Source organism: Mustela nigripes, chromosome 1 (assembly GCF_022355385.1).
Source record: "Mustela nigripes isolate SB6536 chromosome 1, MUSNIG.SB6536, whole genome shotgun sequence".
Taxonomy (NCBI): domain Eukaryota; kingdom Metazoa; phylum Chordata; class Mammalia; order Carnivora; family Mustelidae; genus Mustela; species Mustela nigripes.
In genome coordinates, this window is record NC_081557.1 from 209244524 (window position 1) to 209262199 (window position 17676).

Consider the following 17676-nt stretch of genomic DNA (forward strand, 5'->3'; position numbering starts at 1 on the left):
ATGAATAGAATAAGAAAGGCAAAGGAAAGAAGAATTTTGTCTCTGTACTTGAGTGTTGAGCTGCAATATTGGTCTCCTGCCCTCTACTGAAATTTACATCATTGATTCTCTTGGTTCTCAGGCCTTTTGGACTCAGACTAGAACTTACACCACTGGCTTTCCTGGAGCTCCAGCTTTCAGAGGGTAGATCAAGGAATGGGGCCCACATAATCACTTTTATGTCTCTGTCTCTGTGTCTCTTTGTATCTCTGTATCTCTCTGTCATCTATCTCCTCTATTTCTAGAGAACGCTGAAAGTACATTACTCTCCATTGGCATCAAGTTGAGGTAGACAAGATGGATGGCAGGAGGGAGAAGGATAATTGAATAGCCTGTTACTTATTACCCTATGATGTTCAATGTCTCGTTCTTTTCCTCTGTGGAGTATGGGGACACTGTACTTGCCTGGAAGGTGTGTGGGCCTTTTCTGGTCCATTAATCTAATAAGAGTTGAACGTCCTTTGGATGTTGTTGTCACTATGGCCTCCTTCATGACTTCCAGTTCCTTAAGTGTACTCTGTGGAGGTTGGGGTGCTGGATGGGTTTTTCAGTGTTCTGTTGTACCTCCAACTTTCAGCTTTCCCTGTGAGCCTGCCTTACAGATGGGGTCTCTCAAGGCTTATGTTCACCTCTCACCACAACCCTGATTATAGAAGCAGTAGAATTTCTCTCTTGTTTCTATCTCAGGTGGACCTTGTGTGCTTAGGATCTTAGGGATGGGGGTTCCTCAGCATTTCCACACTTTTCCCCTTTGGTAGCCAAATTAATTTGGTGCCTTTGGACATTTGGATCCATTTGGTCCTTTTGTGTAAAAGAACTTCTTTGCCCTACACCTTCCCAAGGAGTAAGTGCCCTCTGATGGTGTTAGTATAGGATTCCAGGGCTGAGAATATTTTCTGCCCTTCCCAAGGGGGCTCCTTCCATTTTCTGTCTGATAACTACTTATCCGTGCCCACTATAAGCCTGCATCAATGTTGGAATATGAGGGAAAAAAAGGAATAAGAGCTTGGATTCTAAAGGACTCAGAGCTCAGAGACACAGAGGTCTGAGCTCACAACACCTTATAGCACATTTTAACACAGATTTTTCAACCTCAGCACCATTGAAAGTTGGGGCTGGACAATTCCTTGCTGTGGAGGCTGCCCTGAGCATTATAGTACTCTTAGCAATGTCCCTGTTCTTCACCAGTAGATGTCAGTAGCACTCCCCAGCTGGTCCTGACAACCAGCCTATCTTTGGACATTGCCAGCTATCCCCTAGGGGCAAAATGGTCCCTAATGAGGGCCACTGATGACCATACAATGATGCGTTGAAGACTGCTTTGCACTGTTTCTTCCAGAAGTCTTCTCAAAAGCCTCTAGCTGGGCTAAGTGATGCAGCTTCTGTGAACCATGCTCACCTCTATCTTAGCACTTCACATTACACTTCCATTAGACTCTGGGCACTGGCTCATTTTTCATCCCCATTTTTGAGCACAGTGCTTGGTACATAGCAAATGCTCAATAAATGAAAAGATTGGCAGATGCTCAGTGGTCGAAGTCAGTTGTAGCCAACCTAAGGAGTCTAGGTAGGAACTGGCCTCTCGTCAGGATTATTGAAGATCCCTGTCATCGATGGTTTACTCTCAACAGAGGTTACAGTGGATATAGAAGTAGTAAGAATTAACTCTTGAGAATGAGGCTATAATGAAAAATAGAATTTGCTTCTCATAAAAATGTGATTATTCAAGTATTGATCATAAGAATAAAACTCCCTCCTTATCTGAATTGAGCTCAAGTCCTTACTTAATTAATAATTCAACTTCGCCACCCTGCCCCCGGCCAACATTGTGCTGACTCTCCCATATTCTTTTTCTCACATGATTTCACTTGACTTGATATGCTGAGGTTATAGTTCCACTTGCAAAGTGATCTAGCTAAAGGAAGAAATCTGTATTGTAACAGAAAGCTAGAAGGATATTATGAAGAAAGTATAAAGTAATAAGAATGGAGGCTTACATTCTGGCATAGTTGTTTTAAAAACTCCAACAAGAATTATCTTTAAAAAAATTCTTCTAGGGGCGCCTGGGTGGCTCAGTGGGTTAAGCCGCTGCCTTTGGCTCAGGTCATGATCTCAGGGTCCTGGGATCAAGTCCCGCGTCGGGCTCTCTGCTCAGCAGGGAGCCTGCTTCCTCCTCTCTCTCTCTCTGCCTGCCTCTCTGCCTACTTGTGATCTCTCTCTGTCAAATAAATAAAATCTTTAAAAAAAAATTCTTCTAACAAAGGCCTACTTACATATAAAGGGGAATAAATCACTGAATTCTGGGGGAAAGGGAAGCTCAAGTTTTTAGGTGAATATTCTCTATTCTTTAATAACCAGACCAGAACTTGTATCTTCAGCCACTGGTCCAGTCGCTGTGCATTTCTTACTGTTCCCTGAAAATGCTTTATGCTCCTGTGATGAGTGCCCTGAAGCGTCCTCCTCCTTGTCCAACAACCCCTGTGGGGCTGCCCTAGTGCAGATATTGCTGACAGCAGCAAATGTTCACCTGAGAACTTTGAAGACCAGGCTGAAAAAGGGTTCCATGTGGACAGAAGTCAGTAGAGCCTGGGTTTCTTTTCCTATGAAACAGCTGCTCATATTTCAAGGTTCAGTTCAAATGACTGAGAGTTTCTTTGTTCTTTCATTTTCCTCCATTTAACCAGTTATCTCCTGAGATCCTCTTACATAAGTGCTGGGCGAAAATGGTCCCTGTTCTCAAGAAGAGGTTTGCTGTTGACCGATTGCTTTCTGCTAAGCACTATGCTCTGTATGTATAATCATAACAACGATGAGATTTTATAGCTAAGATAATACAGGTTCAGAGAGGGTAAGTAACTGGCTCAAAGAGCTCATAAAAGTTGGAGCTGTTGGGGCGCCTGGATGGTTCAGTCAGTTAAGCATCTTCTGCTCAGGTCATGATTCCAAGATCCTGAGATGGAGCCCCAAGATCTGGTTCCTTGCTCAGCAGGGAGCCTGCTTCTCCCTCTCCCACTGCCTACTGCTCCCCCTGCTTGTGTTTCCCCCTATCTCTCTCGATCTGTCAAATAAATAAGTAAAATATTAAAAAAAAGTTGGAGCTGTTAAAATGGGGTTATAATGCTCATCTTGCAAGGGTATTTTAAGGATTAAATGTCATTCATTCTTCCATTTATTCATTCATTCCCATCTCTACTCAGGGAGACCTACCTTGACTACCCTTACCCTGCTTTAATGATTTTTAAAAAGTATTTATAACTTAGCATATTGTCTATTATTTATTTATTTGCTTGTTTATTTATTTATTTCCAGTCTCCTCCCACCAGAATGTAAATTTCATGAGCACAAGGCCTTGGTTATTCACCAGTGCATGTGGGAGCTCATCATTGTGTCTGATCCCTGGCAGGCACTCAACACATATTTCTTGAATGAATTTGTTGAATGAATGATTAAAGTTTAGGTTGCTGCCTGTGTAAAGCGGAAGTGTTCAATATTTCATCCCTCATCCTGTTCTCCCAAACTCTCCTGGATGTGTTCTGGGTAAATGACATTACCTGGTAATATTTGTTATTTCCTTTGATTATCAATATTAACAGAAGCCCTCAAGTTAAACAGATAGAAATGTGAACCAAGAATGCACAAGGAAAAATGCGCTATAAATATTTAAAAACATGTTCATGCTCTCTAATAAATGTGATGCAAATTTAAGAAAAAGGACAGTGAAATCCCTTTAAAAATGTGATTAATAAAGCACTAGCCAGTTTTGGTGAGAGTCCTGTGAAGTGTACATTCTCGTACAAGGCTTCTGGGAGGGTAAATTGAAGCAATTTTTTAGGAAAGAAATTTTACAGCATGTACCAAAGCTTTTAAAATGTTTTTACTCAATGGTTAAGTAAATTATTAAAAAATGCCATGATGAGGTATGATATATCTATAAAGATTATGCCATTAATGCTTGTTTATCACATGGGAAATCATTTTATAAGCAGAACTTAATAGGAAAAGGAAAAAAAAAAGCAGGTGTCTATAACACTGGAACTCTCTTGCATGAAATAGGTCTGCACAGAGAATGTGGACACAAAATGTCACAGGGCATCATGCCTGGTATACCCTGAAACTCCAGGGGTGATTCATTTGTATTTCTGCATTAAGAAAATGAATCATTAGCAAAAGTGCTATTAAAAATGAAATTTTTAATGTATATCTATATATGGCATTTCTATTTATAGGATATATTCATAAGTTTCTTATATGTAGGGTCCAAACAGCCTTTCAAAGTAAAGCATGGTAGAGATTTTTAGGCCCATTTCACAGATGAGGTTACAAAGGACTAAGAGAGGTTGCTTGACTTACTTCTTAGCACCCTGTTATCAGATGTCAGCATTGGGCCTATAGTCTGGGCAAAATGACATGTTATTATCAATAAGATCTGAGTCAAATTTGCTTCTGGAAAAGGAGGCAAGCCTCAGGTGAAGTGCCTGTGAGGAGTGCCCACCCCAAGGCCTCACAGAAAACCTTCCCAAATGCTAGTCCTCTTCCCTTCTTGGTGCTCCTTCCCTGGGACCATGACTTCAGTAGTCATAGAAATCAGTTCCCCTACACCTTGCTGAACTCAGTGTGCTCATCACCAGCAAGATGCCTTGGGAATGAGAGATGGGGAAGCTCCCGGCTGCTAGGAATTGCCCTGCCCATGTTTGGGTCACATGGCCAAAACTTTACTCACTTTCTCCAGCCCCATCTGTGTGCACCAGGGATGGCGCTCGGCGGGAACAGAGGTCTTGGTGTCTAAGGGATTGGGTGTGTCCATCATACCCTTGAAATAGCGTGTATCTGTGGAAAGAGAAAAATTTGAAGTCTTACCGTATGTAGACTCAGCACATTACAATTAACAAAATATGTGCATATCTACAAACTCACTGGACAGATTAAGAGATTGAAGCCCAAGGAGTAGGACCTGTATTCCTCTCAGTCCGTATGTGTGAATTCCAGAGTCTTTGAGAATCCTTTACTCTTTGAAAATCCTTTACTCTTCTCAGTCTCTGGGAACTCCTGCCCACCCTTCAAGCCCTGTCCTATCACGCCCTTTGCAAATCTTTCTAGATCCCACCCACCAAGACCCCAACATCAACACTGTGGTTCTTCTTTCTATATTACACACCTAGCATAGTCTATCCTAATTATCTGTTGATCTTTCTGCATCTGCCCCTAGATTGTGACCTTCCTGAGAATGGAGATCCTGCTTTGTTTATCTTTGTGTCACTTGATCAGTCCTAACGCAGTAACTGCACACGGCTGGTACTCGGTAATTGCTTGTTGAGTGAATGAGCTAAGGAGTTTCATCGTTATTTGCAAGGTGATTCTTTCTGAAACAACTTCTGTAGACTCGTCTCTGTGGGTCAGGCCCTCAGAAATCACAAGGGCTTCCTCCTCTTTTCGCTTACAGCCCTGTGCTCTATCTACAGTTCAGAGAACTTGAGTATGTCCCAGTTGGGACGAGACAGGGTGGATGTGAAATTATGTCTTCCTTACTCTTAATAAGCTTGGCTTTGCTGCCATGTCCTGGGGCTACATGCATGCTGGTTGCCTATAAAACAAGTCAGCCAAGTTGAAAAGTCTTCCATTTCATGCTACTCTCCATTATGCAAACTCTGTCTTAAAGTTCCCATGCTGCCCACAGCCCTGCCTATCCACCCTCTGCCATGCTCCCCGGTTGCTCCTTGGACTCAGGAAGAACATCATGATAATGACAACTGGTATTTACAGAGTTCTGGCTCTGTGCCAAGTCCCCTGTTGAGAACTTGAAAGAGCTCTTGGAGGGTAAGTTCTGTTATTATGAACACCATTTTTAGGTAAAGAAAATGAATTTTTTAGGCTTGCTCAAGGCCACACAGTGAGTAAACCACAGAGGCAGGATTTTAGCCTGGAGTTGTTTAATTCAGCATCTGCAGCTTTAACTGCCGTGCAGTATTGCGTCATGGACGTGCATTCCCAGATTTTAGACACCAGATGTTACCTGCATATTCTGATTCCTTTATAGGCCTGGCTGGCAAAATTTGTATTGATGGCCACGCTTCTACCATGTGAAGCTCAGGGTCCTCATAGTCACCATCCATGTGGTCTTTCGATCCATCCAGAATTGCCACAGCAAAGTTCCTTTCCTAAGCAGGAGGAAACGGTTGAGTGAGTCAAGGGAAGGTTCAGTCATAACAAAGGTGAGAGGCTACAGTGACGTATAGACTCTCTTAGAAGAAAACCTGTAAGAATCTGGGCAGTTAAATTCTTGTGGTGGCAGAATCTTAAAGATGGCCTCAAATATTCCCATTCTTGGTTATTCAATCAAATAATAATCTGGGTACTGCTATGAAGGGACATTAAGGAGGTACTTAAGATTACTCATCGTCTGTCCTTAAAATAGGGATGTTATCCTTGGATCACCTGAGTGGTTCAGTGTAATCACATGAGCCATTAAAGAAGAAAGGAGATCTATTTGTAGATGATGGGATCTTGTATGTAGAACATTCCAAGGAACCCACTTAAAAAAATTATTAGAACTAATAAACAATCAGCAAGGTGATACATGGTCAATACACAAATGTCGATTGTATTTCTCTATATCATTAATGAGATCCAAGTCTGAACACTGGAGATGGCAGGATTGGGGACCACCCAGCAAGAGATGTAATCCCCACCACAGAAATTCTGGAATCTGCACCTATGTGTTGGGATTTGGATTCAGCATTGTGTTGTGTTTCAGCCCAGATGCTAATCTCAATGGTCTTTCATACAAAAAGATCCCTTGTCTCTCTTAGAATTCCCACTAAGACCCCAGATGGCCATAGCTATGAATAACAGATCCAGTTACAAGAGATTGGCACACACATCTCCCAGTTTGGCCCTCAGGATTAAGAACTTACATCTTCCTTTTACAAATATGGAAACTGGGAATGGTGACTTCTGAAAACCACAGATGTCGTAGGTGCCATTGATAGGCAGAACCTAGGTCTTCTGCCACATCCACCTCCTCTAGAATCCAGTGCCGGGTATTAAAATTGTTCTGAGCCTAAGATGAAAGGTGAAGAATCTAGGGCATTTCTTGTGTTGCAACATCCATAATTTTGACTTTTAGCCAGGGAGTGCAATGGCAAACAGTGTGAGCCTGGGCTCAGATCCTGAGTTTTTAAGTTCCTTTTTGATTCTGTAGAGGGCATTCCACTTATTCCCAGCCTATCCTAGTCACACTACATGAATTGGACAGCCTGCTAAGTCTTTCTTTGGACTCCCAATTATTTTATAGTCAAAGACTGAAGGCTTAAAGTCAAAGTTACTGCACTATAGCCTTCACCATATCTGTTTTTTTTTTTTTTTGTACATAGTAGATTCTTAATATGTGCTTGTTAAATAAGCAAGTACATAAAATAATGGATTTTAACTCGATTTAGTGTGTAATAATGGGTATGATTTAAAATTTTTCATTGATCCTGTAATTTCCCCAGTTAGAGATAATCTTTAGTGGAGGCCACTTCAAACTTATTTTTGAATTAGCTGATATTCACCCACACTACTACAATCACCCAGAGTTATAGAGTGATACTGGCAACCAGAAGTTAAATGAGACAATGCATCTAAAGTTTTGAGCAAAATACCTGATGGTGTTGTATATAATACCATACACGTATATAAATATTACTGTGACTGCTGCTATGCTAATGACAATTGAAGGAATGCAGAGATAAAGCAAGGTTGCCAATCTTCCCCTAGAGCCCCTCTAATGTTTGTTAAGGACTTGACATGCGCTAGATGCTTTAGGTACGTTATTTCATTGTATGAACATAGCAGTCTAGGAGGTGGTTTTATTATAGTGGAGGGGCTTGGAATTAGAGGCTTGTGTCTAAATTCCAGCTCTGCAGGATTCCAGTTCTCTAGTGTATGTGGGCAAGTTGCTTACCAGCTCCAAGCACGACTCTTTTTGTCGTTGCTCTGCCAAAGCAGTTTGGTACAGGTAAAGACAATGTTCGTGAAGGTCCCAATTTCCAGGTGAGCAGGAGTGCCATGGGGACTCACCAACCCCTGTCTGGAAGGCCTTTTAAGCTTTCCGTGGGCTCTAAGTAACTCTGCGTATTTGATGCAAAAGTACGTCAGTGTTCTCCATGGGAGAGCATATAAGAGGTGGGCTCCCTGAAGACTATGAGTTTGGCTTTCAGTGTGCTGCCCTGATTCCTATCGAAGTGCTCCTAAAGGAGACCAAGGCTTAAGTCCTACAAGAACTGAGGGCTCAGGCAATTATGAAGTTATAAAATTCAAGGGGCTCAGGTTTAAGAGAACAGGGACCAGCCCAACGACCCAGGAGTAGGAACAGGATTGAAAGAGGGACCTTGATGACCGACTGAAAGAGGTTAGGTCACTGAACAAAGCTGGAGTTGGGCCATTGGCATGGTTGCCTGGACGCTGTGCTCCAAGCATCCAGGTGTTACAGCTATGAAACCGTGCCTTCTTGGTCTGGTCTTAGGAGGAAAGCAGGGCTCTGGCCAGAAATTCTTGGATGGGAAACCAGATAGTATCGCTCTGCTTAGGGGCAGCATAGATCCAAGATGGAGTCACCCACTCCTAGATCTAAACTGGGTCCACTTTATGACCTTGGGGAGGTTACTTAACCCCTCTGACTCACATGCTTAATCTGTAAATTGGAGACGGCTAAATCTGCTTTATTTGGTTGTAGTTGGAGATTAATTGAGTAAAATGTCCATAAAGGTTCTACTTTGACATCTGCCCATGACACCTGCCCGTGGTAGAGCCTTTTTCTCTAGTTAATGTACTGAGTTTTGGTACAGCTGAGTGCCCAGAGCAAAGCAAGCCTGCCAGGAGGGGAACTCCAGGGGTTTTCACAATTGACGTGGCAAAGAGGGGAAGGTGGCTGGGCTGTTCTCCCTCAGAACTGCACACAGAAGTGAGTTCTGACCTGGAGCAACTCCTTTTGGGATTTGACAGATGGACATTTTGTTGCAAGGGCATCATTTACATACTATTACAGCAACTACCAAGACTCCGCAGAGTGCAGTTCCTCTGGGAAATCTTGGACATGCTAGAAGAATCTGAGACAGAGATCTTTAGTCTAATCCCCTTGCTAGACTTCGTGGTGTCAGAGCACAGAGAGACACAAGGGGGAACAGCAACCATCACCCCAGGTCTGTAGAGAATCTACACAAGACCCTGAGAATCTTGCCCCCAGGACTAAATATTAGTATTTTGGTTTATCTCTTTCCAGAATGAGAAAGAGACAATTTTATTTTTAAATATAATGACTTGCATCTATTTAATAATCTATTATCAACCTACTACTATCAATAGCAGGGGTTTTCTTAACTAAAACTCAGTCTTTTCTGTCCACAAGCCTCCTACTTTATAAAATATTTGTGATTGATTGATTGGTTGATTGATTGATTATGCATGTGTGTCCCGGGGTGAGGATCTGTAGCTTTAATCTGATTGTAAAGAAGGTTTTGGAACAGTGAAGAACCAATGATTTTAAAGGCAAATTCTCTCTCTCCCTCTCCTCTATCTACTTGTTCCCAATATTATCTATAGATATGCCAGGTAAAACTATTTAAATGATGTAAAATTTAACAATAAACTAATATAAAATTAGGTAGCTGAGTTCATGTTATAAATTTCAAATTTTCTTTAGTCATTAAAATTCTCGTCAATACTCTTAATGGCTTCATCATATGAATACATCATAATCTAGTCACTGTTTTTTTCTGTTATTGAATATCTAGAATGATTGCAGTGTTTCTCTTTAACTATATTATTATAAAATACAAATGAGTATGTTTACATATTAATCCAAATATCAGATTAGTTTCTTAGTTTAAATTCCCAGCCATAGGATTATTGGGCTAAGGAAAGTGAGCATTTTTATGTTGATTGGTTATTATGAAATGGCTTTCCAGAAAGTGAGTTCCAATTTAAGATTTTACCATGAGCCTTAGGAAGTGATTCTCTCGTCTCCCCCTTGCCAGCACCATGTGGTGGTATTTTCATCTTATTTCATCTTTGCAGTGGCCATGCGAGTTAATTTTTATCTGCATTTCATAGCTGAGGAATTGGAAGACAGTTTTCTTTCTTCTTCTTCTTTTTTTTTTTTGTCTCTCTGTCTATTAATGCCTTATTATCCACGTATTTATTTTTTTCCAGTTTAATTGAGAAATAATTGAGATACATCACTATGTAAGTTTAAGGCATACAGTGTAATGGTTTGATTTACAGTGTGTATTGTGGGAAGACAGGTTATACACAAGAACCGAAATGCAGGTGTCTCTACTAGGAAATCATGCTATTTGGAAAAGCTTGTTGATGTTTTTGTTTCTTTTCTAAATTTTGTTTCTTTAAGTTTAAATTTCTTTAAATTCACCCAAGTCCCTTGAAAAGAACCACTCACTTTGTAAATGTCAAAGACTGACAAGTCGGGAAGGCTGACTTACATGTTCCAGAAGAGGCTCGTCGACAGCCTGGCCTGCAAACAGAAGTGGACCCAGTGTTACTGCAAGACATTGAGGAGAGTGGGGGTGCTTGGGTGGCACAGCTGGTTAGGTGACTGCCTCTTGGTTTCCACTAGGGTTGTGATCTCAGAGGTCGTGGGATCGAGTCCCTCATTCTGTGCAGGGTCTGTTTGGGATTTTCTCTCCCTCTCCCTCTGCCCCTCTGGCTCAGGCTCTCTCTCTCTAAAATAAATAAATAAATCTTAAAAAAACAAAAACAAAAACAAAAATGAAAACACTTTGAAAAGAGTGACCCTTGTGTTTCTCTGGAAGTTGTGTTCATTGCCATTTATTTCTCTTGAAGGCGATCGCCTAAAATGCAGTATGTATGTCCATACTTTCCCTTCTTTTATTATTATTATTTTTTTTAATGATTTTTTTTGTATTTTAATTTTTTATTTTTTTTATAAACATATATTTTTATCCCCAGGGGTACAGGTCTGTGAATCACCAGGTTTACACACTTCACAGCACTCACCCAAGCACATACCCTCCCCAATGTCCATAATCCCACCCCCTTCTCCCAAACCCCCTCCCCCCAGCAACCCTCAGTTTGTTTTGTGAGATTAAGAGTCACTTATGGTTTGTTTCCCTCCCAATCCCATCTTGTTTCATTTATTCTTCTCGTATTATTATTATTATTATTATTTTATTTTTTAATTAACATGTAATGTATTATTTGCCCCAGGGGTACGGGTCTGTGATTCATCAGTCTTACACAATTCACAGCACTCACCATAGCACCTACCCTCCCCAATGTCCATCACCCAGCCACCCTATCCCTCCCCCGCACCCCGGAGGAACCCTCAGTTTGTTTCCTGAGATTAAGAGTCTCTTATGGCTTGTCTCCCTCCCCGGTCTCATCTTGTTTCATTTTTTCCCTCCCTACCCCCTAAGACCCCTCACCCTGCCTCTCAAATTCCTCATGTCAGTGAGATCAGTGAGATCTGATGGACTTATCTCACTTAGCATACTTTTCCTTCTATCTCCTGTTCTTGCAAAGCAAGGGAGATGAAAAAGGAGGCTAGACAATCGTATCCAAACTAGAAAGGCTCGCTCCTTCTATGGAAGGTCAGTATCAGGTTAGAAGGACCTCCCCCACCCTCCCCTGCCTTCTCCCCATCAGATGCACCCAGTCATGACTCCCTGGGCCTCTGGGCCCATGAGGAGGTTTACTTGCCCCTCCCCTACCCTCTGGCACAGCACCGCATTTTGCTGTAATTGGCTGTATGTCCATCTCCTGGAACAGACTGGAAGTATTTCATGGGCAGGGCAACAGGTCTACTCACTCATCTGTCCCTAACTCCAGGCCCAGGCCCAACATTGAACAAACAGTTCTTTTTTTTTAAAAAAAGATTTCATTGATTTATTTGAGAGAGAGAGAGAGAGAGAGAGAGAGATCAGGAGGAGAGCTGAGGGACAGAGAGAGAGGCAAGTAGACTCCATGTAGTGCGGAGCCCGACGTTCAGGTGATCTCACGACCCAGAGATCAGTACCCCAGCCGAAATCCAGAGTGAGACACTTAACCCACGGAGCCACCCAGCTGTCCCGTGAACAAATGAGTTCTTGGCAGGTGTTTGTTGAGTGAGTGTTGTTCATGTGAGGTCTGTCAATGCTCCACCCCCTCACTGGGACTTGTTTTATGGAAGATTGCCTGGAGGTCGTCTAGTGCACTCGGTCGATGCCCTAGTTTAAACTCTACCCTCAAATGATGCAGAACCGCTGAACTGCTCACATGATCTGCAGGGTTTTTTGCTTTCTCTAGACTTACTTTTCCTAAATTGCATTATAGTATCATGCTGTTAGTCTGCATGCAGGAACATCATAAGCAGAAAATGTTCTTATCACATCCTCTTTATTAGCACATATGTGAGAAGTTTCTAGTGGGTCTCGGGAGCTGTGTGCTTCTCGGCAATTGGTTTGCTTTGGTTTAATGGGAAACACTGATTTTACAAGAGATCCTATTTTCCTTCCTCTTTTGGCTGTTCAGAATCTCAGGGCAAATTTCTGGCCTGTGTCCAAGTCACGTAGAGGACCACAGGATGATTTGTATTTCTGCATCTTGTTTTGGCTTCATCATGTTCTTAGACTTTTGCCCTTCTACCCAGAATTCTTTTACCATACCAAAATATGCAATTAATAGCTGGGGATTTGTGTCAGCATGCCCAAGCCTTGTGTAGACTGTAATGTGTAAATTAATGAAAGTTTGGCTCAGTGGAAACACAGCTCTCTGGAATTTGCTTAGGACCAGTGCATCAGGGACGTGTTAACCAGCCAAAGCTAATTTCCTTGAGATAATGAGCAGGCAAGAGCAGAAGTCTGTCTGCACCTGCCGCCCAGTCCCAGCCCATCCTGGTGGTAGGACTTGCAGCTACCACTGTCCTGGGGCACTGAGGACACCTTCCCGTCCCAGCACAATCATACCCCTACCATACTCCCAACCTCCAGCATGGTCTGGTTCCTGGCCCCTCTCTGATCTCCCTGGTGGAGAAACCCGCAGGTTTTCCAGCCCTTCACAGTAGCAACCAGAACCCTCTCATGAATTGAGTTACATTAATAAGGTCACCCATAAGGACCAGCCGGCCTGGAAGAGGCAAATGAGCACTGAAATATTGGGGATCTACTCTGGCCGGCAGGACCGAGGGAAGCATCTCCTGTCTGTGATTCAGAGTTCGATATAACCTCATCTTAGGAAATGGTTCTCATCAGATGTGGTCATTATTCCGACATGGAGAGCTGTGGGGTCTCTTCCTTCATGAGCCTCCAGAGACTCTCCTGGATTCTCCAAATATGTTTCATGCCACTTCTGAGTCTTTGCTTGGGTTGAGTCCAGCTGGAGTTCCCACCTCCTCTGTGTTGCTTTCATAATGCTCGGTGCTTTGAGATCCTCCTGGGGCTCCCCTCTCTGAACACTCTAGGTGACCTTAATGTCACAGAATTGTCTGGACAGTTACTTTCTGTCTCACTCACTGGGACACCCACATAAAAATAGGCAGCGTTTGATTACTTCTTTGATGGGTATGTACTCAGCCCCCCCCTTTAGAAGATTTTATTTATTTATTTATTTAGAGAGCACGTGAGCCAGGGAAGGAGCGGAGGGAGAGGGAGAGGATCTCAAGCAGACTCTTCCCTGAACATGGAGTCTGACACAGAGCTCATGTCCTGAGCCCAGATCAAGAGGGGGACGTTTAACCGACTGAGCCACACAGGCACCCCTGTCCTTAGCTGTTCTTTAGGGAAGGGGTTGTCTTTATCTGCTGCAGTCCCTATGTTCCTAATGATGCAGGTTTGGGATATAATTTTAGAAGCATATTTTTAAAACTGTGATGCAGTTCATGTCACTCATGGCCCATGGCACGCCCCGTGGAATTTGGATTCTCTGCCGTGGCTCCCAACCTCCAGCACGGTCTGGTTCCTGGCCCCTCTCTGATCGCATGTCTTTCCAGTTTCTTCCTCTCCTCTGAAACTAGCTACCCCAGCTTCTTTTCGAGTCTCTCCAGTATGCCAAGCTCCTTCCACCCCAGAGACCTGCACACACTGTGCCTGGAGGGAGCCTCCCTGACTACCAATCTTAGGTAAAAGTGAAGGAGCTCCTCTCCAGTCCTGGGCCTCAATACCTCAAGTGCCTCGAATGGCTTTGAAGATACTGCAAGGAGATGCACTGAGCCCCATTTCCTCTCCCTGTGGGCCCTTGGCTGGCACACTTCTTCCAGTGTCCCTTGTGCCACATGGCCATGGCATGGTGCTCTAGCCGCCAGGACAAGGTGGGTGCATGGGCGTCCCTTCTGGATGATCCACTTGACCCTCTCCTTCTCGTGACCCTCTCGACACCCATCTAGAGAGAGAAGACCCTGAGGTCTTCAGGGGTAATGGAAGCCAGTGCGTAAAAGGAGAGTGAATCCCAAATGAGCATTTGGGGAAAAGACTTCCTTCGATCCACATTGGATTGTTATGTGAACAAGAAGTAAATCCTTATCTTATTAAACTGCCAACATATGTAGTTTATGCATTATGGATGTTAGCTCTTCCTGATTAACAAACTTTTTTTGTTTTCCATTTCAAAAAAACAAAATCAAAAACCAAAAACAAAAAAGTAAGGAAAGAAAGCAAAACCAGGCTCACAGTGCAAACCAGTTAGTTTCTTCACAAGCTCTGTGGGGACGTCGACTCACACTGATGTCTGAGGACTGCTGACTTAGAAGCTCCGACTCCCTTCCATGAGGGAATGAGCCATGTTAGATAAAGTTAGAGAGAAGTTCTGACATCAGCGCTTGTAAACACATCCTTGAACGGAAGCCTCTGAAAGCCCGAGGCTGGTGCATTTTAGTGCCTCTACTGGCACAGGGGTGCTGGCTGTGTCCCCAAGGGCTGGCTCCGTGGGATGGTTGCATTTAAAGGAAATCACCGGCTGAAATAGTTCCCAGCAGGTCCCATTAAGAGAGTCTTGTTCTCTGGTGCAAGAAGGGAAGTGAAAATAAGGAGCCTGGAGTGCTTTTGAAGTTCCTCTTTCTCTGGGAAGTGGAGTCAGCGGGCTTTTCAGATGATGGCATTCCCAAACCAGTCAGGTTCCCCAAGCAGACCCAGCTTCTGTTTTCAATGCAGTCACAAGATTTTGGAGGGGGGGGTGGTGGTGGGGAGAGGTATGGCGAAGGTGAGCATTGGCTCTGGTGAGCCAGCTGGTCTTACTCAGCAATACCTGGTGATAAGGGAGAGGCCAGAGGGTCCCAAGGCCCCATCACTAGAACTCTGTAGAGGAGAAGGCTGTATGTCTCTCAATGTCCACTTCCCCAGTCCGTCCTGGAAGCCCCAACCATCAGCTGCTTACATGGGCACCTAGACCAAGTACTTGCTACAACTCGGTCTTCCTCGCAGTCCTATGTGCCCATGAGTCTAAGTTTTGGTAAATGGAAGAGGTGGAAAATCAATTCAGTTTTCAGGGAACTTTCAGAAGAGAAATTGTTGTGCATTGTTGATTTCTTTTTTTTCCTCCCTTCCATCCTCCTGCTGCCTAGAGCACAGCTATCACTATTTTCGGCAGTGGGATTGAGGCTAATGCAAGAGAGGGAGCAGCAGCTCTGAGGACCTGGGAGCAGAGCTGCCAAACAACCTTGGAGGGCTTACCTCTGGACTTACTTACATAGAAGAAAACAAGTCACATTTAAGCCCTTGTGATTTCTTTCTGAACATGTGTTTCAGCCTTTGCTGTTTAATCTCCTTGAGGAGGTCAGCTTTGGAATTCACCGAAAAGGTGGCAGAGCTTCTGAAGAAAAGTCATGAACACATATTTCATGGACGCTGAATGAGAAGTTAGAAATTCTAGGTTCAAAACCTGGCTGTTTCTGGCCACGTGACCTCAGGCAAGTGCATAAGCCCCAGTTAACGAATATCAGCTTGCAGAACGAGAAAAGTAGTGTTTCCCCCAAACAGCAGTTGAGAAATTTAAAGAAATAACCACCTGGCAATGTGTCCCCCCAATGAATGACTGTGTTTCGCATTTCAAGTTCAACGTCATGAACAAATCTTTTCCACTCAATCCAGATTGTGAGTCCTCTGCCTTCAGATCCGTATTAGGAACTTGTTTTTTACAGAGTTCTCATTTAAGGAAAAAAAAAAAAAAAAAAGAGCAGTGCGTTCTTCAACACTCAACTCTGTTGGTGTGGCTCTGTCCATTCTCCCCAGTGGTCTGTTGAGCACAACCTGTCTAGCTGTGAGGCTCAGGGATTCAGTGACATGGCTGGTTGACAACCTCAGTTTAAAGATGAAAATACTGCTTGCCCCCAGCAGGGACAAGAGTACTGTGGCAGATCTGAATTCTACTCTGCTGACTTATTCCCTGGGGGGTAATCTAACTTCTCTTGGGCTCAGTTTACCTAATCTACACTGTGAGTATTATCAGCATCTGACAGCTAAATTAGAGACATCTATCAAATGCTTGGCACAAACTAGAGACTCATTATGTTGTTAGTTTCCATTTTCTCTCATTCACAGGTCCTAGGTCTCATTGATGTCATGGGAGAACCAGTTTTCAAAGTCTGGGCTCCAGACCTAGCTAGGGCTTCAGATTCGTTTCTTTTCCTGTGCTGCCTTCACCAGTGTTTGTCTTTTAGGAACTGCACGGTTTCTGTTGAAATTTAAATAAAATATTCTGAGATAGTCGTCATCCAGGGAATTACAAGCAGCTTCCTAGTGAAGACAGTCTTCATGGCTTCCTTTTTATTTATTGTTGCTTCAACCAGTGATTTTCCAAAGACAGCCCTAGCACTCCATGAGGTGGAGTTATCCCGGGAAGGCAAGGACTCACTAGTCTCACGACAGACCTGTGAAAAAGCACAGACCTTGGGGTGGGCTTGAGAATACACATTTGTGACTACTGTGATTCTGATACACAATACATTTTAAAGGCAGCTCTGAATCGCTGGGTTTACCAATCATGGGCAATTTGAAATCCTGGCTTGTGCTTATGCGAATTGGAGGAACACCTTTTCCCAGCAATTCAACCACTAACTTTTCACATTGTTTCTGTCCACTGATTTTGGCCACATCTTGCGGGAAAAATCAGCCTCGGCGAAATTAATACAAATGTTGCAATGTCTATAAATGGCCAGCAGGGGGCATTGGATGTGCATGTATCCCGTTCCTGCCTTTCCTCCACCTACTCCTAAAATCCTTATTAATTTTTCTTTTGAAAGTGGGAAAAACCAACTCTCAAGACTGCTTTCTTTGGGAAACAAAAAAACAAAAATAAAACAAGTGCTCCTGGACAAAATGAAATTTCTTGTCCATTTAATTGAAATAGCCAATAGCCAATATATATCTTTATCAGGGTTTTTATTGTATACGGTGTCTTAAGAGAGAAGTACCACTTTCTAAATAGGGCTATCTTCTTTCATTTCCTTCTTTAATCAGTGGAAGGAGAGAAACTCCTGAGTTTATTTTTATGGAAAAACATGGCCCTATTCTCTGTAAATCAGCCTCACAGAAGGTATTGGTATTGACAGATTGTCCAAGTTTGAACATGTGTTTGGTGTTTGTCTTTTCCAGGCCTGGAATGTGTATATATATATATATATATATATATATATATATATATATATATATATATATA

At 43.0% G+C, this 17676-nt stretch overlaps 1 protein-coding gene and 1 long non-coding RNA gene across 4 annotated transcripts in view; one reads left to right on the plus strand and one right to left on the minus strand.

Moving 5' to 3' along the window:
- The window catches only part of LOC132004504 (uncharacterized), a 167941-nt gene that overhangs the window by 72085 nt on the left and 78180 nt on the right, over positions 1-17676 (plus strand). The gene's annotated exons all lie outside the window — the stretch shown is intronic.
- CLNK (cytokine dependent hematopoietic cell linker) overlaps positions 1-17676 on the minus strand; it is a 168876-nt gene that overhangs the window by 52446 nt on the left and 98754 nt on the right. The window contains exons 5-7 of the mRNA XM_059380988.1: positions 10515-10541; positions 6050-6194; positions 4760-4866 (exon numbers count right to left, since the gene is read on the minus strand). Coding sequence (XP_059236971.1) covers positions 4760-4866; positions 6050-6194; positions 10515-10541 — 279 coding nt within the window. The remainder of the gene's footprint in view (positions 1-4759; positions 4867-6049; positions 6195-10514; positions 10542-17676) is intronic.